Consider the following 26,873-nt stretch of genomic DNA (forward strand, 5'->3'; position numbering starts at 1 on the left):
AAACTACAACGGCTAGTGACCTCAACGGTCGGAAATTTTAAACCTTTTTATAAGTTCCGATCTCGCTGAAGCCGTCATCTCAAACCTCACACATCCTCCTCTTCGATTCATTTATCCTTTTCGTCTTTACTCACTGCAAAGATGATGATGAAAGATGTATTCAGACCGACCAAATCCGCACCGAGTTCTCCCGCAAAGCCACTCGGCATCTCCCGCACTCGGTCTGAATCATTTCACGCTATCCACAAAGTCCCTGTCGGAGACAGTCCATATGTCAGAGCCAAGAACGTTCAGGTGATTTAAAGTTACATCCTTTCCTTGTCTTCTGCGTTTGATTTTGCGTTTTTTCGTTCTCATCTGATTCATTGATTAATTTATTGATTCAGTTGGTGGAGAAGGATCCGGAGAGAGCAATTCCTCTGTTTTGGTCCGCCATTAACGCTGGAGACAGAGTGGACAGCGCTCTGAAAGACATGGCCATCGTTATGAAGCAGCAAGATCGAGCAGAAGAAGCCATCGAAGCTATTAAATCTCTCAGAGTCAGGTGTTCAGATCAAGCTCAGGAATCTCTTGACAACATCCTCCTCGATCTCTACAAGGTCCTTACTTTTACACACACACAAAAGAGAAAAACAGAGCATCCTCTGTTTCCTCTGTATTGATTGTTTGTTTTGTTGCAGAGATGTGGGAGATTAGATGATCAGATCGCACTTCTGAAACACAAACTCTTCCTGATTCAAAAAGGTCTCGCCTTTAACGGCAAACGAACCAAAACCGCTAGGTCTCAGGGCAAAAAGTTTCAAGTCTCAGTGGAGCAAGAAGCCACAAGGCTACTGGGGAACTTAGGATGGGCTCTGATGCAAAGAGACAACTTCGTGGAAGCCGAAGATGCGTACAGGAGAGCGCTATCGATCGCGCCGGACAACAACAAGATGTGCAACCTCGGGATCTGCCTTATGAGGCAAGGCAGGATCGACGAAGCCAAGGAGACGCTACGTCGCGTGAAGCCCGCGGTTGTTGATGGCCCTAGAGGTGTGGATTCTCATCTGAAAGCCTACGAGAGAGCTCAGCAGATGCTTAGCGATCTTGGCTCTGAGATGATGAGGAGAGGAGGGGATGATAGAGTCGAGCAGAGGAAGCTTTTCGACGCCATGTTCGGGTCTTCTTCTATATGGCAGCCACAGCCTTGTAGAGAACAGAGCGTGAAGGCTAAACCAAAGCCGAGCAATGATGGGTACGGTGACGAGAACGTGAAGACGAATGTGAATGTAGTAAACAATCCATTAAGGGTGGATGCAAAACCATTCTTCTCTTCCAAGCTGATAAGCAATAGCGAGAAGCTGAAGAGGACGAGATCGTCGAGCCAAACGATGGGAATGTTGAGCTGTGGTGGTGGTGGTGAGGGAGAGGGAGAGACAAACACGAAGAGGAGACTGTCGATGGAGAAGAGAGCCATAGACTGTGGATTGCCAGACAACAAGGAGTTTGAAGAGGCCATGATCATGGCTGTTTTGGGGACAGAGATGAAAGTGGACAAGAAGAGGCTTAAGGTTTTTCAGGATATCACTTTGTCCTCACTAAGCCCAAGAGCCTGAGTTCTCTCTTAATCTCAGGCTCTTTCTTTTTTTAATCATTCTAATTTAAAGGAGATGAGCTCTTATTCTCCTTAATGTTGCTACATTTTTTTTTTTTTTCATATTGTTAACTTATTGCTATTGACCAATAATGAAAGCTGAAAGTTATATGTTCTTTGCCAATCTATTTTGATCTCAAATTTTTTTAATGTTTAATTATGTATGGATCATCCATTCCCAAACTTATATATATATATATATATATATATGATTGGATCATCAAGCCTCATAATTTTTTTGGATCCCTGAATGGTGAGAGGATCCGATGGTTGAAGTAGATGATACATCATATATAACAGAATGGTCACTTCTACGAATTCGGCTTAACTAGTAATTAGAGCCAATCTCAGCAGAAACGAATATCATCGTTTATAATACTTGGTTTGAGCTTCATTGAAAAGGGTTACAACAAAGTCCCAATGCATATGGTTATGTCAAATTATTAGGAGTTAGGGGAGAGGAGAGTAGTATGTATGATTATGCAACTAACTTACCTACCTCTTAATCAAGTTCTGGACAATTCTGTTTAGTTGTTGTTAGTTAGGGGCATTGCTTAAAGAAGAAAAAAGTTTTAATGATATCGTTCGTTATAAAAGATTGAGACTGGGCGGCAGAAAAAGGGAGATATCACCCCATAAATAAATAAATAAATAATCAGACAATTGATTGGTAAATTTGTCAGAAAACAGAGCTATTAAAAGAGAAGAGAGAGAGAGAGAATGTTTCAACACCATTTTTTCCGGTGAAAGCTAACTAACAAGTAACAAACTATTCGTTTGTTTTTATTTTTTCTGTTTCTGTCACCTTCCTCTCTCTCTCTCTCTCTCTTTTTGGGCTAACGGGTTTCTCATTTCTGGGACAAAGTCTGTTCCTTTCGATCCGCAATGTCCAGATGGTTGATTGAATTTGAGCATCAAGAAGAAGAACAAAACTAACAGAGATAGATAGAGAGAGAGCAAAGGATCTGAAGTTCAACGCCTGTTTCAAAGAGATCTGAAAGCTCAAATATCTTCGAGCTTTGAGCGGGGACAATGAGCGCTTCAAGATTCGTAAAGTGTGTGACAGTTGGTGATGGAGCTGTCGGAAAAACATGTTTGTTGATTTCTTACACAAGCAACACTTTCCCTACGGTTATCTCCAATGCTCATGCTCTTTTTGTATTTAATACATTTTTATTTTATTTTTTATTGTATAATAACATCTCATCACGTTCTTGGTTTCTCTAATTATACAGGATTATGTGCCAACTGTTTTCGATAATTTCAGTGCAAATGTTGTGGTTAATGGAGCCACCGTTAATCTTGGATTGTGGGATACTGCAGGTATTTTCATACTATATATAATCTTATCTTTTTATGTTTTGAATTTTGGATTTTATGCTTTTCGATCTGAGGTTTTGTAAAATTTGGGTAATATAAAAAAAAATCAGGGCAAGAGGATTACAACAGATTAAGACCACTAAGCTACCGTGGAGCTGATGTTTTCATATTGGCCTTCTCTCTTATCAGTAAAGCCAGTTATGAAAACGTCTCCAAAAAGGTATCTTTTAAATATCTTGTTTTGGTATTAGTCTTGTTTACTCTCCCTCTTTCAATTCTCTGACAAGGTTCACACTTGTGTGTGTGTGTTGCAGTGGATCCCGGAGTTGAAGCATTACGCGCCTGGTGTCCCCATCATCCTTGTTGGATCAAAGCTTGGTGAGACTTCATTATTTTCCTGACCTCACACCTTTAAGTTACTAGCTGTGACACGAGAGTGTTCGTGTGTGTTGTTGTTCTCCAGATCTTCGAGATGATAAGCAATTCTTCGTCGACCATCCTGGCGCTGTCCCGATTACAACTGCTCAGGGAGAGGAGCTGAGGAAGCTAATAGATGCACCTACTTACATCGAATGCAGTTCCAAATCTCAAGAGGTTACCACATGACCAACATTCAATATTAGTGTTTATACGATTAGGACAGAGATAACAATAATGTTTAAATGCAGAATGTGAAAGCTGTCTTTGACGCAGCCATACGAGTGGTGTTGCAACCGCCTAAGCAGAAGAAGAAAAAGAGCAAAGCGCAGAAGGCATGCTCCATCTTGTGATGAATGATGTGATTGGAAAGCTATTGTTTTTATATATTTGTTGGTTTTTGGTATGTTAAAGATCTTCTAACAACAATTCATCAATGTGTTAATGGACAGAGACACCCATGTTTGGTTTTGGTCTAATGGAGTTTGTTCAAATGTAGCATCTTTTTCTTATGCAATTCAGTCCCATGCTACAAATTAACAAACCAATAAATATCATTTTACTTCTCAAACAAAGAGTTTTTTTATTAAATGAACATAAAAATGATCAAACCAACCAAACAAGAATGCTTATGTGAATGAGAGAAAGGCCAAAAGAGATAGGAGAAGCAGGAGTTGAGATGCAGGAGGGCTGAGGCTGGCTGCTCCGCCTGTGCCGTTTCCGGTAGAGTTACGAGGGTCAAATGGGGGAGGTGTAGCAATGGAAACAAGAGGAGGAGGAGGAGGTGGACTAGGTAGTGGAGCAGATAGTCTTGGTGAAGGAGCTTCTATCGCTGGTGGTGGAGGAGTAGCTTCTAAGCTTTCATCCTCATAACCTGTCATTAACACAAAACACTTACTTAAGCTATTGCTTTGTTCCAATGTATATTACTGGTCACTTCTTGATTTGGTCTGTCACTTACAGTCAGACCACTTCCAACCCAAAACCATCCTCTCCCGGTCGAATACAATGCGGTAACCAGACAAGAAGTTCTCTGTAAACACACAAACGTTCAATGCATTCAACACATACTCTATCTGCTTCAGTTCCATGCAGCAATTATGTGAAGCGTAAAACTAAGTATTGGGATACTTACGTCCAAAAATGTTGAGCTTGAAATTCACACTCTTCAGAATACCTAAGCAGTACATGGCGGTACCGTCCTATTATTCAAGTTAAAACCACAATGTATATCAATAAGCTCTAATCCATGAAACTAGACTAAAGTCAAGACATGGTTTCTTAATTACCTCATTGAACACAGAGAAAAGAGGGTTTCTCAGAATCATTTGTGATCCTCCTCCAAAAGTCACTATAATTTTAGGGAAATAAATGGTTGTACTGTTTGGACTGAACACAAAGAGGATGAACATCAGAATACAGTTGTGGAACTTAGATTAATGCTACTTGAACAGTACTATCCCATGCAACTTCCTATGTTTCGTCTCCAACATTCAGTGTTAGTCATTTTTATTAATTACTTTATTGGTGTTCCAGCATTCGTTAAGGGTCCAACACACTCTACTAATATGGGCAAGAAAAAATGACAAGAGTGGAAGCATGACCTTAAGTCATAACAGAACTCAAATGGAAGCTTTGGATCAATAGGGCGTCGCTTGTCTTTGACTTGATCGTCGAACTGCAAAAGTAAGAGAATGAAGGTGAATGTGCATGTAACAAACAAAAGCTTTGGTGTTGATAAAGTTTCTTATACTAAGTTATCATTTCAACGCTCACTGATAAAAGTACAGATATGCGACATCTAATGCCTTGCAAAACAAGAAACCATAACTTTGGTAATCTAAACCATAACTTTGGCAATAGTTAGGTCAATAGTTATACTTGTGAAGCAAGAAACTGTAAATATGATCATCTACACCATAATTTTGGCAATAGCTAAGTCGATATATTACTTGTGTGGCAAAAAAACCTATAAATTTTGTATTTGTACTCAGATATGAAAGCATTAGAATATAGATGATTAGTCTAATCTAAGGCACTTACAGTTTTGGTAACAAGATCATATTCTGCCTCCAGTAAGTGTGTAAATGATGTGCCAGTGTCAACGAGTGCGAGGAGCTTAACCCCGAGAACCTCTCCCCCAACTGATACTTCCGTCACATCCACAGCATAAGTCGGACTAGGTTCATTTGGAATAAACCAAAATTACAAGAGAAAGAAACAGAATTAGTATGAGATGTGGTGATAAAGCACCAAACTGAACAACTTTTGAAACTCATGTCAAAATCAAACTGGATACCTTGGTCCAACAGGAACTAGTGGCGTCTCCTGCTGGTCTGTGTAGCCTTTGTCTCCGAAGCTGATTCTCCCAACAACGTCAATAACATTCCCAATACACATTGAGAAGGAGTTTGCGGTAATATTTGCTTTTGCCAGTACACTTGGAACAGAGTAATCTTCCAAACCAAGCCCGAGAAGACCGTTCAAAGCAATACCTTCCCCGAACAAACCTGTCTGATTCTGACCGCAACTGCATCCCAAACACATGTCAAAATGCGCACAAAAAAAACAAGAAAAACAAAGTCATTACTTACCCAAGCGTGACATTAGCTTTAACAGGCTCTAGACCATCATCCTCTGTGACCAAATGCAACACATCCTCGACCAAGGTCCCTCTGGTGAATGTGTTGTTAGAAAGGTACTGGATCTGATAAGGGCAAATACTTGCAGGAGAAGAACATCCTCTCGATCCAAAACAACGCTTGTCACTGCATCTAATGCTTGAGCTCGTAGAAGATGCGTTGGGGCTGTATATATTGAGTGGTCGACTCTGGTGTCAAAAGAAGAGAAACGAAAGAGAACGTATGAATTAAAAAAAAAAAAAAAAAAAAGAGTATATGCTTTCGTGAGGAGAAAGGTACCTGTGGAAGTCCAACATCTTTCACGTCACGGATACACGTTGTACCACAGTTACAAGGCAACCAAAACAAATCGCTGCCCGTGTCCAGAGCCACGAAGAACCATGTAGCCGGTGTTCCCACAGAGACATTGGCATAATGGAGGCTGAAACCAAATCATATTCAATAAGCATGAATAATAATTCAAAACACGATTCTTGATAACCAAGAGGAGAAGAGGCGTTACAATCCCAGAACGTCGACTCCAATCGTGAAGTTTCCCCGCATGAACGTGACGGATGGCTTTTCGTTGTTGGAAGCAAGACCTCGACCCCTGATCAACTGATCACGGTGGGCCAAAACCTTGAAGTACTCCATACTTCCCTTCTCGGGGACAAGATTGTCAAGCCCAAGAGTCTGCTTGACCGCATCAGAGAACATGTGGTGAACTTCGAAGCTAAACTTCCCAGTAGCCTCACATCTCTCTAATCCCCAACTCACCACCACTAACACAGACAAGAACACAAAAACATGACGAGCTACAGCCATAGCTTTGCTCCCTGATATATTCAGAGAAAACAACAACACCTCAAAGCATGACGAGTCTCGTATTTGTAAGGAAATGAAAGGTCAAAAGCTTGACTCGTTCGCATTTTCCAGGCAAGCAGAGAGAAGCTGAGCTGATTATTGGAACTAATAATACTTGTTTAGTCGGTGTAGTTGCTATTACTGTGCTGCCCCCAAGCTGATGGTTGACAAGGGCAGAGTCCATCTTATGACTTTCTTTATATCTTTGTCAACGCTTTCATTTCGCTCCTTTACTTTTCTTATTTTGTACTTTATTCCTATACTGTTATATTCTAATCCACGATCAAATTTTCACCTAACTGAATGCATGATAGAAATCAACAACAACAGCATTAATTATAGCTGCTCTTTTCTTATAAGTTTACAAAAATATAAAGGATGTTGTTGACCTTTCCACACAAAATATCTCACTCGAGTATTCGTAATATATAGGGTAGGGTGTGGATAATTACAACTTTTTTGAAGTGCTCAAACAAGAAAAATTACAACATTCATACAAATTAGATTTTCACCCGCCCGGTGTTTTCATTTTTCTATATATAAATTATTGTTTTAGAACATAAGTGGTAGATTTTTAACGTTAATCATATACTTAAATATTTATATAACTATTTCAAATACAATAATTTTATAATTTACATGTTATAATTAATCAAATGTCTACAACCATATGTATTTGTCACTTCTTATTATATATTTATCTTACTATATTTGCATTTAGTTATTAAGCAAATTAATATATCCATGAGAAAATATATTTAAAAATTATTTTATATTTAATTATGCTAAATTCTGGCCCATCTTTCAAAGCTGGATTTCTTTTTAGCAATACTTGTATGCTTATTCATTTTAGATAATATATTATTGTATATACAAAAGTCTAAGATATATATTAATTTTTAGACATGTATAATACAGTTTGTTAATTTTAAGTCGTTCTATCATCATATTATATTTTTAAAATAAATAGTTTATATTTATGAAAATAAAATTTATAAATTTATCAATTGAATATAATTTTATCATATTTATTTTAGTATAATAATTTATTTATTTTCGTTTTATAAAAAATAACTTAAAATACACTAAGTTATTGTTAAAATATTTTTACACAGATTTATTAGAATTTTCAAAATATAATATATACATATATAATATATTTAAAATGAAAATATATTATGATTAAAGTAGTTACAAAGATTTTATATTATTAACTTTAAAGAAATACATGTAAATTTTTATACATGTACTATATAGTTTGCTAATATTAACTTATCTTACCAACGTATTAGATTTTATTTTTGAACATAAATATTTTATACTTAAGAAAATAAAATATATAAAATATATAAATTTATAAATTTAATACAATTTTATTATATTTAGGTCAATATAATAATTTTCTTTTAATATGATTGATTATGATTATATAATAGATAAAATATTTTAGAATTTTTTATTTTTCATTTTATAAACTATAAATTGATATATTAATGTATAATAATATTTCAAATTAATTTCGAAATTAGTGAAAATATTTAAATATAATTTCGAAAATGAAGATCTTGTAAAATCTTTTAAAACAGATTTGTTAGAATTTTAAAATAAATATATTTATATTTAAAATAAAAAATATTAAAAGATATTATGATTAAAATATTTTAAAGATTATATGTATTATTAGTCTTAATAAAATACTTATAATAAGATTTCTAAGTGGTGGTCCAAATTAAAAAATCACACATGAAAGAAGTCAGTTTTAATATATAAGATTACTAAACTCGATTTTATTCAACAACTTGATAAAGACTGCCTCATCTACAGAAGTCAACCAAATTGACGAGGAGGGCATTATGAATTATGATCAGCCACATATAGAGAAGTTGAATAATACCCAACTGCTTCGTTTTATACTTTTATCGAAACTTAGAAGTCTTCTGCCGTATATAACATCCGTAATACCTTCTGTTATGTTAAACTTTTAACAATTCCAAGATTAGACTTTTGTATATTTTACAATTTGGGGGGGGGGGGGGGGGGGGGGGGGGGGGGGATGTTCCAACACCGGACCAGAAGATGATAATCAAAGAATACCGAGCTAAATTGAAATGTAGAACTCATATGGTATTAACCAAAATACGATTAGCGATTGGACAAAAACATGTAACTGATATTCACGAAAGAATGGAAGCAAATTCTTTTACTTATTTTATGTATTTATATGATTGTAGATATTAGTATAATTGTTGCAAAATCATTCAAAATTTATATCATCTTTATATATTTAAAACGACTTTCATTTTTATAATTTAAAACGATTTATATATGTTAAACTATATACTTATACATAAAAATGGATTTAAAATATATTTATATTCAGTTTTTTCAAAAATAATGTATATATATATATTAATCTTATACTTATATTTTGTGTAAAAGTATATATCCGTATATATCCTGTTTAGGCGCTATACAGTCATCTAACGCGCAATGAATGTCTATCGCGTTTTAAAACACTGAAATTAACTAATTGCTGACATTTATTTCTTTCCATTGATAATAAGTTAGGGCATACAATCAGGCTCTCTCCATCCCAAGATCATTCTCTCAGGTCGTGGACGATTCTGTAGTTGAAATGTGCTCATTGGAGGAGTCCAAGACAAGCAACTTGAGTTTCTTTTACTAGACGAAGCTTTAGTCGTTTCCATCAAGCTGGTTTTTTTTTTTTTTTTGGGTATGTGAGGGAAAAGGTCAACGTTTTGCATGTTGCTGCTTGGTATCAGTCAACGAATTCTTAAATCGCTGGTTAAGGAATATTGCCAACGAAATTTCCGTATTTGATTCAATTATACAACATCAACTCTCGCATTTAACTATTCTAGATTAAAGAGAAACTTAACAAAATCATTGTATTTCTTATTATGACCTTTAGTACACAAATTAAAACCCAAGTACATTGTTGCAACGTTCTGACTGTTCTCGTTAGTGGGCTCTGCGTCCCCTCATTTAGTCACCGGTTGTCCTCATCACCCGGCGGTCAGTGTGTTAAACTTTCTTTGTTAGTCAGGTGTGTTAATCATTCATAGGTTCAAAAACTTTACTGATTTTACAATCACCACATAACATTTTTTATTTTGTGCACGGTATCACGAATCACTTTTTCGATATATTATATGGTATTATTCTATTTCGGTTTATACACACTTAATTTTAGAATTTTTTTCAGAACCAATGACCAAAAAGAAAAGTTCTTTAATAATATAGATAAGTAAATCATTTTAAACTTGTTTTGGGCAAAAAATCAAATTATTTTAAACTTTTCAATAGACATTATTACCATATAGTATATAAATCGGGATGTTACCATTAACTAAGTGTTTGGGTGGCTGTTTATACATATTGGTGGAATGTGAACTGAGGCGTGGAGGAGTGTTATGATCAGGCCCGGGTTTGACCCCATACATGTGATACATCAGTATGGAGCCTATTATTTATTTAAACATTTTAGGGCCTAATTATTCAATGTTGTTATTTGTTAACATATCAATATATTATGTGTTAATGTGTTCGATAAGTTAATAAGGTGATGGACCATCTCTAAATAAAAGACAACTAAGTTTTATATAGCCTTTCGTATTATTTAATATGAGTGGATTAAAAGGAATATAATAATTTAACATAATTGTCTTCAATGTTATCGATTAAAAGAAATAGATCAAAGATCAAAGCATTTGATTATGAAAGTTTGATAGATGATTTTGTAGGAAAAAATGTAAAAACCCAATATTTAAGAATTGATAAAAAAATTTACTAGTTTTAAAAATATTGTAATTTTTAATCATAAATTTGATTTTTTTTATCGACATTTTTTTTATGTATTATCTAAAGGTTTCATTTTTATATTTCGTATTGGACCATGAATATCTCAGGACCGGCACTGGTTATGATCCATGAGTTAGGCAGTGATAAGTAATCTTTATTTTTAAATTGATTATTTTAGTTATTAGAGTTTTTTTAAATTTGATCTATTTATAAAGAAATGTTTTTAAATTGTAAATATAGAGAAAATAATAAAGGAAAAAATTACATTGGAGTTAAAGAAATTTATATATCCAATTTTAAAAAAATAGAATTAAGTAGATTGGAAATGATTAAGCACTGAAAACCAACAAATTATTAAACGTGTTTACCCTTACTGGGGCATTCAACTCTTAATCATATAATTGTTTAACCTAAAAGGCTAAAACTCATAATTGCTTTAACTTAAAAAAATAAAATCGTCACACCACATTCTCCACCCTTCTCTTCTCTCTAAGCTCCAACGCCTTAACTCTCTCTGTCATACTCATATCAATGTTCATCCGCTTTCCAACTTTTTATATGAGAGCTTCCTCCCCATTACCATTCTAGTAAGTTACCCATATATTTCCAAACAAAACTGATATATATATATTAGAAGTATGGAATTTATACAGAGGTAAGAACAAGTTCAAATGTACTAGTAGTATCATATGAACAAAAGAAAACACAAGTCTGCTAAAAAATTATTGGAATGATGTCTTAAATACAAAACAAGACATAATAAGCTAAAAAGGGAGAAAAAATTCTATATCATAACAAACATCCAAGTCCTAATACAGATCTCTAGTTAACCTTTCTATATATATATGTTGTCTGCTTTCATTGTGTGCGGGTGCTGATTTATTAAGCAGTCTTGTGCTGACCTCAGTGTGGAACCTTTGTGATCATCAAGAATATCCAAATACATTTCTACAAAGAATAAACTTCAAACTTGTTGAGTAGTAGATGCATATATATCTGTGTAAAAAACTTTTAGTTGATAATGATGTCGGTGTTCTTTACGCCCAGATGGTAGTTTTAAGTGGACGCAAGGAGTTTTTTTTGTGCGGAAATGTATGCATATATCGTCTAATAATTAGATGTGAAAATCAAGCCTTGGTGCTTGAGAAATCTGGGAGAAGGTCAAGGGAGTACTGAATGAAATGAAGGTCATGTACAAGCGGATTCCCGGTTCTTTTAGGTGGAGACCCTGCGTACCACATTGTCTCTGTTGTTCCACCTTCCATCGGCTGCACCTACCGCAATATAATTATTAACACTCAAGAGACAAAAACCATGCATGCATGCAAATACGCTTCCCGTTACCGTTTCGTTATGACATTTTTCATGTTTTATTATATTCCTACAAAAAAAATCAGTGAGTTTTGAGCTATTTACATGTTAATTAATTTTAAAATATATGAATAATATAAAAATTAATATTGAAAGCCTAAAACGGCATTTTGTAATACATATAACTAATTAAACTATGAACCAAATGTTAGGCGAAAAGAAAACTATGATGAATTTTTACAACAAATAAAAACCTATGAGGCTATGATGAAGAAAGCAAGAATGACCTTGTCGATTATGCTGAGAACACCGCTTCTTGCCTCCGAACCTTGTTGGCTGATTGAGTCACAAACACGTAGGACCCATCATGATGAAATTTCAAGAAATATAAAGAAAACGCAGGGAATGAATTGTAAATAGACTTAGTGCTTAAGTCTATATTTGCATATACTTGAGAATGCAAAAAAAAAAGAAATTTTAAAGCATTTTTAGTTTTTTTAATTAAATAAATATGTACATTTTTATAAAGTGGAAATAGAAGACACAAAAGTAATTGAAAACAGATATTAAATAAACAATCTAGACCATATAATAATGTTACCAGTTGGAAGAGCGTAGGGAACATGAGATAGGGTTGAGGAAGTGAGGAAGAGAAGGACACACACGACGTGGCTTAGGACAAAGAGGCTGCTTCATCGACGCCGGCATCTCTGAATGATGTTGCATATTTCCTCTCTCTTTTCCTTTTCTTTTTAAGAATCCGATCTAGAGAACACAACTAGTAATTATTTTAAATTGATCCTTTTTGTTAAACCGGAGTATGAAACGCAATTAACTAGTGTGAAACTACATGTACGCAAGACAGAAAAAAAAAAGAAGCAATGAATTTGTAGTGATGAGTGAAACCAAATTTGGTTATTCTCTCAGACAAAAACACCACATAAAACGTGAGAGTGTACATGTGTAATCTTTTCTGTGATTCCTGTTAATGTCTTGCTTTTTTCAGACTACTGGTAAAGAGTGAAAGTAGGGTTGGGTTTTATTGACTACTCCCCTTGTTTTTTTTTTTTTTTTGCTTCTTATTTCACTTCTATCATTCATGTACCTATTGGATATAAGGCCCATCACACGCCTCTGTAAGGCCAAGTGAAGGGAAACGGGAAAAGGAAGTGGAGGTTGATAGTCACACGTATGTCCTTATTGAGACAACTAACGTTAAATGATGTCACTACATCACGTGTCTCTTCTTTCAAACTATTATAGCTTCTCTCTCTCTATCTTTTTTTATTTTTTTTTTTCTAATAAACAAACTATCAAATCTTCTTCGACCAACATAACACAACAACACACTTCTCTTTTCTTCCTTGTCCATAATTTTTACTTCTCGAAACTTCTCTCGTGTAATAAACCCTCAAATTTGAGTTCTTTTTACGTGTTCTGTACTTGGCAAGGACCGCGTCTCAAAGAAGGATATAGTTAGTGGTGTCCATAAAGAGAAAGTATTAGAAAGATAGAGGACCTGTTTAGCAAAGTCAAAAAGGACAGAAAAGTCAAAATATAAGAAACAAGAAGGGGTTAAGTTTAGAAAGTCTGATCCCCGTAAGTAAACTTAACTGGGATTGGATTGTCTGGTTAGAAGCAGTGGAGAGAGGCTCTCGTCACCTCATCTGATTCGGATCCATCTCTCTCTCTATCTTCCCTTCGATCCTTTCAGATCTTCAACATTTGTAAAGCTTCAGACTTTTGAGTTCCATCATTAAGATTGCTGTTGATTGACTCCAAGTCTGCGTCTGACTTGCTCCTCTTAACATCTGCTTCTGCTCCAATCTCAGGTACCCATTTCACCAGCTTCATAAAGTTTTGATCTTCTTCTCTCTCAAGCGTTCCCAGTTAATAACTAGCTTTACCCTTTGCTCAGAATAGTCTTGTTTCCCTTTTTGACGGATGTGGAGGAAGAGAAAGAGGGTTTTCCCTGATGTTATGAAGGGAGGGAGGATGTTAACAACGTTAATGAAACTACTTGTCTCTGGCCTTCTTCTTCTTCTTCAACAGGGAAACAAGATGGACTCCTCTGGTACAAAGACTCTGGTCACCACCTCCTCGGCGAATTCTCAATGGCGGTTGTTCAAGCCAACAATCTTCTCGAGGATCAGAGCCAAGTTGAGACACTTGATTCTGGTCCTTACGGAACTTTTATTGGCATCTACGACGGTCACGGCGGCCCTGAGACCTCACGCTTTGTCAACGATCATCTCTTTCACCATCTAAAGAGTGAGCAACTGAATCATTTGTAGTCCACAGGGGCCCAAGGCGAATGTTGTTTTTACAAATTTGGGGACCTATGTATATATAAAAGTTTTCAAAATATTTAGGGGCCTAGGCGAATGTTTCGTTAGGCTTGGCCCCAGGATCGGCCCTGACTAAAAGTCTGTAGGATTTGCAGCAGAGGAAGGCTCTATGTCGATGGATGTAATCAGAAAAGCATACGAAGCGACAGAAGAAGGGTTTCTAGCGGTTGTGACAAAGCAATGGCCTGTGAAGCCATAGATTGCAGCTGTTGGGTCTTGCTGCCTTGTCGGCGTTATATGCGGAGGGATGCTTTATATAGCCAACGTTGGAGACTACAAGTGAGGTCATTGCGCTTCAGCTCTCAGCAGAACATAATGTGAGCACAGAGTCTATTCAACAGGAGATGCGCTCTTTGCATCCGGATGACTCGCGTATCGTCGTGTTAAAGCACATTGTGTGGCGCGTCAAGGGCATTATTTAGATATCTAGATCCATAGGTGACGTGTATCTTAAGAAGGCGGAGTTCAACAGGAAACCGCTGTACGCAAAGTATAGACTCTGTGAGCCGATGAAGAGGCCAATCTTGAGCGGGGAGCCGTCGATAACGGAGCATGTGATCCAGCCACAAGATCGGTTTCTGATTTTGGCTTCTGACGGACTGTGGGAACAGATGAGGAACCAAGAAGCTGTTGACATTGTTCAGAACCACCCACGAAACGTGCGCTACACTCAATTGTTTTTCACTTAAAACCTACAAAACTAAGTACTGATTGTGTCCTTTGTGCAGGGTATTGCACGTAGACTTGTGAAAATGGCACTGCAAGCGGCCGCGAAGAAGAGAGAGATGAGATACTCTGATCTGAAGAAGATACAGAGGGGCGTGAGGAGGCATTTTCACGATGATATCACCGTGGTTGTCATTTTTCTTGATACCGATGTGGTGAGCTCTGCCAGAGGACCCTCTCTTTCTATCAGAGGCGGCGGTATAACTACTCCCACTTTTTTTAGATTCCATCTTTTGTAGTTATTTAAAAAAGCTCACACTCTTTGTTGGTATGAGGATTTGTATAATTTTTAACGTGGAAGCCACACAATACTGACGTCTGCAACCCATTCCAGTAATTATTTATTTTCATTTGTTACAACGAGGACTTTGTGTAATCTTGTAATTGTTGTTGGTGAGGAATGATAGTAGCCTTTCTTTTGTTGTACTTTTGTGTTGCGTGAAACTCTCTAGAACAGAGTGTTTGATTATGATATATTTCCTTATATATTTATTTGTAATGTTGTTTTATTATCACTTAGCTTTCAGTTGCTAACATGCTTGAAGTTTCTATGATTTTAAATTACTTGTACTGCAATCCACGCCATTGTGACTACCATAAGATGACATACATGGTTGCATATTTTGTTAGTTTACTATATAAAAAAAGATGTACTTAAACTCACTTGTACGTCTTAATTGTTTCTGATTCTTTTACTCATCTTGTGTAAGGGAACAAAGGAAGCTTACCCAGCTTCTCTACTTGCTTTGGTACCAAGTTGAAGCTTAAATCTGCGCAAATTTGAAACAAGTATACCTTGAACTCGACGTGTGTATTCTTAGCCTTTTTACATAATATTCTTCCATTTTTACTGGCTTGGTGTTACTTTTAATATTGAGACATCGATATTAAGATACTCAACGGTAACAAAACCATAAGGTGATTTATATCCCAAAAATAGTAATAAGGAAAATACAGAATGAAACATGCTGAAAACCTATAGAGCAAGAGCAGGTAAGTTTTGGTATATTGTGTTAAATCTTAAGAAAATACAATTGGGTAGAGAGAGAGAGAGAGAGAGATAAAGTGTGTTTCTGCATAAATTTATGGCAATGGTGGTGGACCTGAGAGGTTTTAATGTAGAGCTAGAGAGAAAAGTAAATATGGGTGTGCAATAGTTTTTGCCACCCCCACCCATCATAACCACAGACAAAAATAGGATTCGTTTTCTTCTTACAAAGCTCTGGCATTACAATGTGACATTGAAACTAGGATCTCTTCAATGGAGAGAGAGAGACAGAAAGATATGGGTCATTAGGGTTCATAACTGTCTTGAGGTTGTAAAAAGCAGAATGATAGATAGAGAGAGAAAGAGATAGAAAGAGAAGGCCAAGTAGTTAACAAAAAAAAGGAGCAGTAAGAACATTAATGGTTTGCAGGGCAGCCAGTGTCCCTCCTTTCTGCGAGAGATTCCCTCAAAATTTATTATAAAGCATCTTCCATGTTCTTTTTAACTTCTTCCTCTAAATCTTTTAACTTGCATTTTTATTTTTGTTTTTGTTATGAACCCTCAAGAAGGAAAGGCATAGGAGACAAAGGAGTATTGGTTCACATTGCATAGCCTATTTAGTTTGTAACGATGGATACATATAATGAAACTTGAAAAAAAAAGAGAGAGGAGGGGGAGAGGGAGTAAAGAGAGTGAGCCAGCTTTAGTGCATTGGTTAGTAGATGTGGTTTAAATGCTCCATACCTTCCATTTCCTTCTCTCATATACCCTAATTTAATACCTCTCTTTATAACTCCCCCACACAGACATTCTCACCTTCTCCTCATCACACTTCCCCTCACACGTCTATCTTCTTCCTTTTTTGTTTGTTTTACAAGACAGTTTTCCTTTGAATCTGCACCTTTAGCACGAAAGAGTCCTCTTTGATATTGGCCTGGTTCACTCAGATTACACACGTACTATATGCATTCTCTTAGTTATCTGATTGAGCCGCGCCAATATCTCAGTGCTCTCTCGTCTCTCTCTCTCTCTCTTGTAGATCTACCTATATATATATCAACATTCTTTTGCTTGTGTGTGTTGAGAATGAAGCTGGAATGTTCTTTGTTGATAGTCTTTTTGATGTAAACTCATTAGGTATATTGGTTATAATATCCAGATTATTAAATATCAAAGTAGACAAAATGGTGAGTATTCAAGGAAGCCTTACTCACCCTTTTTTCTATCCAAGGTACCTCCACCCAACCCTTCATTAGCTTCCTTTCCAAGTCTTAATAAATCTCTTCTTGCTGCGTGTGATTCTGGTTCATTATGATATATTGATCATTTTTATAATGTATATTTTATATTACTTTTAACAATAAAAATTTGAGACAGTTTCAGCTAGACAGACAATGTTTATCAGTATAATTTGAAGGGTGTTAGGGTTAATTAGTATACATATACGAAATCACAAAGAAGTTAATTTGAAAGAACAATAATGTTACGTAGATGTCACAATCGCAAATGAGGTCTTGTGTCACATGGAATTTTAATGGGAGAGAATCTGACGAGCACGAACCCTAACCTGCAAGCGAGCAAGAGCATGCATACAATGTAAGGCTATTCGAGCTTGTCTCCTCACAAGCACACCTCTCGCCACCGCCTGAAGCTTCACCAGACTCTTGAGCGCTCTAAACGCTCTCCTTCCCTACAATACTTACAATGGTCAACTTTGAAAAAAAAACAAGGTTCTGAAATTACAAGAAAAATATGTGTTTGTTTGTACCAGGTGACCTCTGAAGAAAGCTTGGATTTTAATGGCGGCAATGTTCTCTCTAGTGGTTTGTTGGATTGATGAGCGAATGGTGGTGATGCTGCTGGGAGATCGCCGGAGAAGGTTCCTCCGCACAACGCCAAACAATCTCTTTGAGTTGGCCATGTTGGTAGAACGCCCTTTTGTCTCTGCTTTGGCTTTGGTTTGTCAAAGAGAAACGTGGAGAAGGAAACGTAAATTGTCAATAAAAGTAGAGACGGTGGCTTGAAGAGTTGAAGGGAAGGAGATAATGTGCCCTCCATTTTTAGTTGTTGATCTTAACGAACGAACGTGCTCGCATGCTCTTCTCTTTCTTTTTTTTTTTGTCAAAGCTCTTCTCTTTCTAGTTTCTACTTTATTTTTGTTTTCTTTTTGTTTATTTTACTTTTCAAGACGGAAAAGTCTTTGGTCCTTCTACAGTACCCCCCTTATGCCAAAAAAATAAATAAAGGAAGCTTGTTGAATTTTTGACCTAATTTATGACATAGCTAAACTTATAACACTGTTAAGAAAATTAGTTGTTCCTTTTTCACTTGTGAGCACAGTTTTGATTCTTACTGCTGCTTTAATATTAAAGAAGACATGTTATAGAATTTAGTCTTATTCAGGCCCATTTAACGTCTGTTGCGGCAACGATACTCTAGACTCACTGCCCACTGCATTAGAACTCCAGGAGAATTTAAAATACAAGAACATGTTTATTGCATGTCTTTTAGATTGGGTCTCTTAGCTTAATATAAAATACGGTCTCTTAGCTTATATTACGCTAAGAGACCCAACCTAAGAGACCTACAATAAACACTCTAACACTTGCTCAGATATGTTGAAGTGTCGTTGTTGCTAAGTTCTTTTTAGTTATACAACTACATTGATTGTTTAAAGTGTCATTAATCTATGAAGGTAACAAGTTTCATCAAAAAATGAGTGAAGTTGTATACATAGACATGGAATCTAATGAATGAAGTTCTAAATTAATTAACTATATATGCAAAGAGAGTATGTTCAAAAGAGAGACTCTGGCTTGGATCATACGCCTGTACACGCTTTCAAGCGATTCCTCCAGATCTTCAACTACAACATCTACGTTATCCAAGAGGGCGATCAAAGACTTGATTCCTTCCTTCTTTATCTCTTTCGCTGAACAGAATCTTTGCAGCTCTTCGTCCATCATCTGGAACTCGGTTCTGTCTCCGCTATGAACTTGAGCATTTGTATTCGTAACGTTCTTGATCACCAGTTTAGAAACTAGAGCCCATCTGGAAGGCCTGGGTTTTGGTACTGATGATGATAAGGACAACATGACTGTCCTAAAGGAAAGACATGTTTGGGAACATACTTGTCGGAGAAGTGTGATCAAAGGATGAGTTGACACGATGGAAGGATGATCTGTTTGTTTGAGCAATAAGAGGAGCTTAGCAAGATCCTTGTGAATCAGTCGTCGAGAGCGTACAAAGGCTTTAACGTGACATCGGATGGTAAAATCTCCACCGTGTCCCCTCCGTCTGAAAGCAGACCGGAGGTCTCGGAGACAATCCTTGATGCGACAAGTTATGTCTCGTAGCTTGGAGCACAAGTCAAGGTGTACAAGGGAAAGATCAAGAACATGGGTGAAGAAAGAGTGATGAGGGAGTAGTGATGAAGCTGGTGAGTCGTTGAAGAGATGAGAGATGGATTCATAGAGCTGTGAGAGAAGTGATTGGCTATTGTTGTTATCTGTAGGAAGCTTACTGAGAAGTTGCTGAATATGGTTGAGACCATTTGAGTGTAGCCGAGCTGGTAAGCTACAAGACCGAACGTGGTAGGTTGCAGCCATTGATGATGTGATGAGATAGAGAAAGCTTTTAGCTAGAAAGAAGCTGAAGCTGAATATATATAGAGGGAGAGATAGATAGATAGGTCAATTGAAATAGGTTTTAGACTTGTCAAAGTAAAAGCCACGTGAAGGGGGCAATGTTCATTTGTTCCATCAAAGCCCACTTAATATTCTTTTTATGCCTCTCTCAATTAATTTTGATAATTTTGATATGTACCTAATCTCATGTCTTTGTTATCATTAGATCTTTGGTTAGGCGAGAGGAATCAAAACTAAGATATTTTGTCAAGAATCTACTTCGACTTTGGGGTATTGATAAACACCGTCATGCATAGATATATGGGTTGTAATTACTTAATTAATGAGCATATAATCTTTCATATTTGTGTGGTAACATAGCATAATCTAAACAGTACACCAAATCATTAGACGGATAATGATCTTGAGAACCTGCATTTTCCGACCACAGCCCATGCTGCATTTTCTTGGATACTGGAAAACAGAAAGTGAAGCGGCCATTCAAGTTTTTCACTATGCTCAATAGCCACCCTGATTTTGAAGTGTTGATCTCCAAGTGCTGGAATTCTCTGAATTTTGCAGGTTCAAAAATGATAAATGTTTCAAAGAAGATTAAACATCTCAAGAGTATTATTCGAGAATTTAGCCGACAAAACTTCTCTGGCATAGAGCAGAGGGTCACTGAGGCTCTAAATCATCTCCTAGACTGCCAAAGAGAGCTCCTAGCGTCTCCTTCTCCGGTGGTTTCTATCAGGGAACGTGAAGCACACAGATGTTGGTTTACACTTGCAAAGGCGGAAGAGTCTTATCTCTATCAACGATCAAGAGTTAATTGGATTGATGTCGGGGATTCGAACTCAACATACTATCATCGCTCTCTTAGATCACGACAAGCTGTCAATCAAATTATCTTTCTCACAGACGACAACGGGGCCATCATCGACACTTCTGAAGGAATTAAAGCTCATGCTCTGCAGTTCTATCAGAACCTGCTTGGAGGGACAGTCACTGCCTCAAATGTTTCTCAAGAAGACATTGCTGCGCTTCTTCCATTCAGATGCTCGCAAGAAGTAACTCAGCAGTTGGAATCTCCGTTCTCAGCTGAGGCCATCACAAATGCTTTCTTCTCGCTTCCCAAAGGAAAAGCCCCTGGCCCAGATGGCTATCCTGCTGAGTTCTTCACTGCCCACTGGCGATCAGTTGGATCTGATATGATAAATGCAGTTTCTGAATTTTTTCAGTCTGGTTCTCTACTCAAGCAATGGAATGCAACAGTCTTGACGCTCATTCCCAAGAAGACCAATGCGACATCCATCTCTGACTTCAGACCCATATCATGTTGTAATACCTCTTACAAGGTCATCTCAAAGCTTCTCGCAACTCGACTGAAGCAAGTCCTGCCCATGATCATCTCCAATACTCAGTCAGCATTCACCCCAGGTCGTCTAATGATTGAGAATGTGCTCATGGCCACTGAGTTGGTCAATGGATACAACTGGAAGAATCTCTCCAAAAGGTCTATGCTCAAAGTGGACCTGAAAAAGGCTTTTGATTCTCTGGATTGGAGCTTTATATTCAAGATTATGCAAGCTCTCCAATTCCCTGAATCATTTATCCATCTCATCAGACAATGTATCACTACGACAAAGTTCTCAGTGGGTATTAATGGAGAAATGTGTGGCTACTTCAGCGGTACAAAGGGCCTTAGGCAGGGAGATCCGTTGTCTCCTTATCTTTTTGTCCTCGCCATGGAGGTTCTGTCACAGCTCCTGAATGCAAACTATATGAATGGGCGCATCGGCTACCATCCAAAGGCTTCAAATCCTCTCATCTCTCACTTGGCGTTTGCGGATGATCTTATGATATTTTTTTATGGCGAAAGGAATTCTCTGATAAACATTGCAGACACACTTGAGGTCTTCTCGTCATGGTCTGGACTCACTATGAATCGCAACAAAACTGAACTCTTTATCGCCGGTCTTAATCAAGTCGAAGCAGATGACATTGCAGCTCTCGGCTTCTCCTTGGATCATTACCTGTGCGCTATCTTGGCCTACCATTGATGCACCGCAAACTCCAAATCTGTGACTACATACCCTTAATTGATCAGCTAAAGCGCAGGTTCTCATCTTGGACTCTCAGGGCTCTATCTTATGCGGGAAGAACACTCTTGATCTCTTCTGTCATCTACAGCACTGTGAATTTTTGGTGTTCATCGTTTATTCTTCCAAAGGGGTGTATAAAACTGATTGAATCACTTTGCTCTAGATTCCTTTGGAATGGAAACATCATCACAAGAGCTAAAGCTAAAGTTTCTTGGTCCCAAATCAGCCTACCTAGAGATGAAGGTGGACTCGGCTTCAGAAACCTTTGCTTATGGAACAAAACGCTATGTCTTAAACTCATTTGGCTCCTCTTCTGCGACCCGGAGTCACTTTGGGCAATTTGGGTTAAGGCAAATCTCATCAAGGACTCTTCATTTTGGTGTCTGGACGAAAGCGTGACTGCATTATGGACTTGAAAAGCCCTTCTTAATCCGCGGGCTCTAGCAAAGCGTTTCATCAGATGTGCTCTCGGCAATGGCATGAAAGCGAGCTTTTGGTTTGACCACTGGTTCCCGCTAGGACCTCTAATAGATCATTTTGGACCGTCTGGCCCAAGGCAAACAGGTATACCTTTGACCTTCTCTGTCGCAGATGCTTGCTCAGAAATTGGCTGGACTCTTCGCCCGGCTAGATCTCCTGCAGCAGAAGAGTTCCATATCATGTTGTGCTCATTACCTCTGCCGTCTCTCGCTTTATCTTCTAATACTTACTCTTGGGCAGCAAATGATATGGACCTCCCTGAGTTCTCTGCAAAGCACACTTGGGAATCAATAAGACCCCGTCAACAGAAGAAAGAGTGGGCAGGAAAGGTTTGGTTCAAAGGGCACATCCCTAGCCATGCTTTCATGATGTGGGTGGCGCAGCTTGATAGACTTCCTACACGATCTCGATTGGCTTCTTGGGGGCTTCAAATCGATACTTGTTGTTGTGTCTGTAACAACTACCACGAGACGCGGGATCACATCTTCCTGCGATGCGCATATGCTGAGCAAATATGGAAGATTGTGATAAGGAGGTTAGGGTACATACCGATATTATTCCACACATGGGAGGCTTTTCTCACTTGGATTGGACTGAAGGTCTCTCACTGTCCTTCTACCCTGCGCAAAGTTACAGCTCAAGCGGTCATCTACAGGCTTTGGCGCGAGCGTAACAACCGTCTCCACAATGGAATACAGACACCCCCGGAAGTATCCTTCAAAGAAATTGATAGGCAAGTCAGAAATGAAATCTTGGCCAGGAAGCATCGTCACACGTTTCAAAACCTCATGAGTATCTGGTTGACATATGAGTAATGGTGCTTCATAATCTTCAGTTCTAATTAAGCTCTCCTCTGTTTTTTTCTCTTTTTTGGCTTAGGATTGCTTCCCTTTTATTTCTTTTGTACATGTACAAACTCTCTCATTTGATAAATGAATTCACATCCTTATAAAAAAAAAAAAAAAAGGTGGTCGTTGGATAATACTATGCATGGGCCCGTGTACACGAGTGTCTTGTTAAAAACTTCCAGAGGAAACGATAATAATAATCAATCACAATCACAACTCACACCGTCTTCCTTTTCTTAACTAGTTTTGAATTCATGAATGTGACTTGTCACTATCAAAGTACAGGCTGCAACTGAATCTCCTCATCCCTCTCTTATTAGATTAGACATCTCAAATATCTATCCTAACTATAGTTAGGCTTCTCATAATAATATCTTCACGTGATTTGGATATTGTAACCTTTCTTTTTTGATTTTTCTTGGATATGCAACTTAAAAGGTTTACAAGGAGATATTTCATTTGAGATATTTGTTTGATCCCATGCATTGTATGAAAACACCATCTTACGTTGTTGGTTCTGCGTGTATATAAAATTTAACTCCGTACAAATACTCCAATTAATATATATTTTGATTACATGTTAACATGCAATAACCAATCCAACAAAATGTATATAGAAGTTTTTGTTGTCGTTACTTGTTAAACATATAGAAGAAGTTGGTACTAAAAGCATGATTAACCCGGATTCTATGTGAAGTCACGTTACCATAGACATTGAATGGTTTGGGCCACTAGCCATGTGAAGTCACGTTACTCTTGGATGGACCCTCCGCTACATAAAAATAGAAACTATTAGCATTACACATGTTTTTCACTAGTATAATTTTTCTTGTTTGGTTTTTGTCATTTTGTGTAATAATTGTGCCACCCAATTGCCATTATTGGCGAGCCATTGCCCCCATCACCTCACCTCTATTTGCCGCCTCTCCATAACTATCTCTCCTCTGTCTCTTCCTTCCTTCTCTCATTTCAATAAAATATCCAAAGTATATAATATGTAAAAGAGGTATAAAAAAAAAGAAGCCTCATGCTTTTGTTCATCCACCTATGCTTTCTCAATCTATTGGGTAATACAAAAATAGAACCAAGCTTTTGATATATGAGTCAGTTTTTGTTACTTAGAAAGGTGACTTATCTGGAAATTTTCTCAAACTGAGTCTGTCAATATTTATAGATGATTTTTTTATAAAATTTATCTATGTAATTAAATTTTAATGTATACGGATAAAAAGGACACATAGCAAGAGAGTTTCTCATAAGAAAGATTTTCTCCCTTTTCTACAATCTTTTTGTTGGTTCAAATTATTTTCTTATTTTTATTTTTAGTATTATTATGAATGAAATACACTCATGAGATAAAATATATTGATATGGGTGTTCTAGCATACTCGCCATATCAATTTTCTGTTAGAAAGGTGTTAGAATGTACACCTAATTAATTTTGAGAACTTCTATTATGATTATAAACCATTTTAACATATATACGAAAACAATTGATGGCATAAATAATAAATAAATGAGATTTAATATTCCCTACACTGGAAATTGTGTTAGCTGTCTAGATATATTACTATTAGTTATCCTTTATAACATTTGTACATGCATCCAGTTAGAGAAAACAATAATGGAAACCAGGATATACAAAAAAAAAACTCGTTTATTTTAGTTATTTATAAATGTGCATTATTATTTATTATCTTATGATTACTTGATTGCTATATAAAATTGGAATGGGGCCGACATCTTAGCAAATTTGAGCTGTTGCATGTACCGGTGTGTGGGGACAAGAGGAATCAAAGATCCACTCCTCTCGCCCTCTTATTATTCATTAAAAAATCATCGATTAACTGCAACCACTAGATCATCCGAAACTAAAGATCTTGATGATAACAATGATGACTTTATCATTACTGGTGGTGTTAAGATTCAATCTTAAACAAATAATGTGCACGAGGGAAGGTACATATCTACCAATGCTGGACTGACATGTCAACTATTTGCATAATATACACGCAAGAGAAGTACGGACAGAACTCTAAACAGAGGGCAACTCTTACTCTTAGAGATGAGTTTCGTGGGTATTACGAAGACTTTGATTTATGTAGTTTAAATCAGCGGGTTACAGTAATGATAAAGATAAATCTTCACCATGAGAACTTGTATGTATTTCTATATATGTTTTGTGTACAATTAGAGACTAATTAGCTAATTAGTAGTGAACAAACTAAGAGTGTGTTGTAAGAATGTTAAGCAAATAAACTCTATATTGGACAAGAGACTTGAAAAGAGAATCAAGTGCAGCTTCAAGTCCTTCTGTTCTTTCCTCTAATATCTCCAAAGTCTTCTTCACTTCCTTGGAGTTGTCTCCATCCGAACGCAAAACCAAATCAAGATTCTGCAACTCGCTCATTATTGACGACGATGAACGACCACCACCAATAAGTTTAGACACGAATTTGAGAGTACATGTATTAGTCTTCATCGACGTTGTTGTGGACAGAAAAATGAAAAGGGATCGCAAGAGGGAAACGGCCAACGCGGTGGTCTCAGAGCCATCCAGCTCCTTGAGGCCAAGAATAAGCTTGCTAGTCTCTTTCTTGATCTTTTTCCTAAAGACAAAGTACTCTTTGATCTGGACTTCCATGGATTTTCCTTTCTCCTAAGTGCAGAGTGAAGGTTAAGAAGATGCTCCTTAAGATTGATGATTAGGTTTCTGGCTGCGTCACAAGAGTCTAGTAACGTGGCTGACACGTCAAGCGATAGCTCGGCTTGAGCGGTGGGAAGAGAGTGGTTGAGCTGGTGTAGAGAATGGTAAAGCTCAGATAGACTGAATAAAGATACTTGAAGAGATTGAGAATCAGAGGATGAGTTTTGGCAAGTCTGAAGTTGAGAGAGAGCAGCTTGAAACTTAGCAGAAGGATGGTGTATTCTTGATGGTAGACTTATAGATCTAATGGGCATATGGAGATGGGTTTCAGGAAATGCCATGTTTCTTGATTCTGCTGAAGAAAATGGAAGGAGAAGTTGGGTATATATATGAGTGAAGGCATGTGAGGGAAACATGGGGATATTTAATTAGTTAATTACAGTACTGAATGTTTAGTTAAGCCACGATGCACATGGAGGTGAAGGAAGCTTTGAATGCTATGTTTTTGAACGTGAAACTAACTTCAAAGGACCAGAGCCAGATGAAACCATTACTAGATATTGCCTTTGTGATTCCCATTTGATCAGCCGGTAAGAGTGGGCTTGTCAGAAGGAGGAGACACGGAAACATATGTGGCAGACCATTTCAGATTTTACCTCTTTTTTTTTGTTTCATGCAATTGCACTTATTATAATACTAATTGTTCACATTTCTTTTTTTTGTCCCAAGACGGTCGTGAAGAGAAAGATGTTGTAAGTTGTAGCCCTAACAAAGTTATTTTATTAAGAGAAGTCTTTATCTAATATTTGATTAGGATATAGGAGGACGGTTCAATGTTTTGTCCCATAATTCAATCAATCAAACTCGTTTTATTCTATGGTTTTAAACATGTTATGTTATAGAGTGTTACAAGGCTGCATCGAGTTCATGATCAATTAGAGGCATCGTTGAGTGAGAGACATGATTATGAATTAAGATAATAGCATATTGTCTCCGTTACAAGAGCTATGCTTGTATATTAAACTTGTTTATCTAAGGAAAATAATCATTTAGGTCGTATATGTATACGAATTCGATTAAAGCTAATTCATGAGACGATGTAATTACGGGAAATCTT

The 26,873-nt window shown here is 37.0% G+C and overlaps 6 protein-coding genes, 1 long non-coding RNA gene and 2 pseudogenes across 7 annotated transcripts; 4 read left to right on the top strand and 5 right to left on the bottom strand.

Annotated features, from left to right (window-relative positions):
• Positions 1–82: 82 nt before the first annotated feature.
• On the top strand, positions 83–1,749 carry LOC125589925 (protein POLLENLESS 3-LIKE 2). Its single transcript, XM_048762634.1, has 3 exons — positions 83–294; positions 387–599; positions 681–1,749. Exons 1-3 carry the CDS (start codon positions 142–144, stop codon positions 1,593–1,595), a joined length of 1,281 nt encoding a protein of 426 aa, XP_048618591.1. The 5' UTR covers positions 83–141; the 3' UTR covers positions 1,596–1,749.
• A 548-nt stretch (positions 1,750–2,297) lies between these two features.
• On the top strand, positions 2,298–3,918 carry LOC106440105 (rac-like GTP-binding protein RHO1). The gene is made up of 6 exons (XM_013881694.3): positions 2,298–2,764; positions 2,869–2,956; positions 3,064–3,173; positions 3,268–3,331; positions 3,417–3,547; positions 3,622–3,918. Exons 1-6 carry the CDS (start codon positions 2,666–2,668, stop codon positions 3,721–3,723), a joined length of 594 nt encoding a protein of 197 aa, XP_013737148.2. The 5' UTR covers positions 2,298–2,665; the 3' UTR covers positions 3,724–3,918.
• Positions 3,907–7,020, bottom strand: LOC106440104 (aspartyl protease family protein 1-like). The gene is made up of 10 exons (XM_013881693.3): positions 6,515–7,020; positions 6,292–6,433; positions 5,965–6,200; positions 5,670–5,900; positions 5,414–5,549; positions 4,975–5,048; positions 4,660–4,759; positions 4,506–4,572; positions 4,332–4,403; positions 3,907–4,244 (listed from the first exon to the last, which is right to left on the bottom strand). The coding sequence occupies exons 1-10, from the start codon at positions 6,814–6,816 to the stop codon at positions 4,000–4,002; spliced, it is 1,605 nt and encodes a 534-aa protein (XP_013737147.2). The 5' UTR covers positions 6,817–7,020; the 3' UTR covers positions 3,907–3,999.
• Positions 7,021–8,916: 1,896 nt separating this feature from the next.
• On the bottom strand, positions 8,917–12,872 carry LOC125589926. Its single transcript, XR_007326099.1, has 3 exons — positions 12,590–12,872; positions 12,276–12,324; positions 8,917–11,945 (listed from the first exon to the last, which is right to left on the bottom strand). It is a non-coding gene; the product is annotated as an uncharacterized LOC125589926 (long non-coding RNA).
• A 1,035-nt stretch (positions 12,873–13,907) lies between these two features.
• On the top strand, positions 13,908–15,488 carry LOC106440101 (annotated as a pseudogene).
• A 215-nt stretch (positions 15,489–15,703) lies between these two features.
• On the bottom strand, positions 15,704–18,547 carry LOC106440103 (protein IQ-DOMAIN 20). The gene is made up of 2 exons (XM_013881692.3): positions 17,819–18,547; positions 15,704–17,740 (listed from the first exon to the last, which is right to left on the bottom strand). Exons 1-2 carry the CDS (start codon positions 17,969–17,971, stop codon positions 17,582–17,584), a joined length of 312 nt encoding a protein of 103 aa, XP_013737146.1. The 5' UTR covers positions 17,972–18,547; the 3' UTR covers positions 15,704–17,581.
• Positions 18,548–18,738: 191 nt separating this feature from the next.
• Positions 18,739–19,658, bottom strand: BNAC07G32230D. Its single transcript, XM_013881690.3, has one exon. The coding sequence runs from the start codon at positions 19,656–19,658 to the stop codon at positions 18,825–18,827; it is 834 nt and encodes a 277-aa protein (XP_013737144.1). The 3' UTR covers positions 18,739–18,824.
• Positions 19,659–22,260: 2,602 nt separating this feature from the next.
• Positions 22,261–23,076, top strand: LOC106442487. Its single transcript, XM_013884167.1, has one exon. The coding sequence runs from the start codon at positions 22,261–22,263 to the stop codon at positions 23,074–23,076; it is 816 nt and encodes a 271-aa protein (XP_013739621.1).
• Positions 23,077–25,188: 2,112 nt separating this feature from the next.
• On the bottom strand, positions 25,189–26,873 carry LOC106376847 (annotated as a pseudogene).

The sequence above is a fragment of the Brassica napus genome, chromosome C7, assembly GCF_020379485.1.
Source record: "Brassica napus cultivar Da-Ae chromosome C7, Da-Ae, whole genome shotgun sequence".
Lineage (NCBI taxonomy): Eukaryota > Viridiplantae > Streptophyta > Magnoliopsida > Brassicales > Brassicaceae > Brassica > Brassica napus.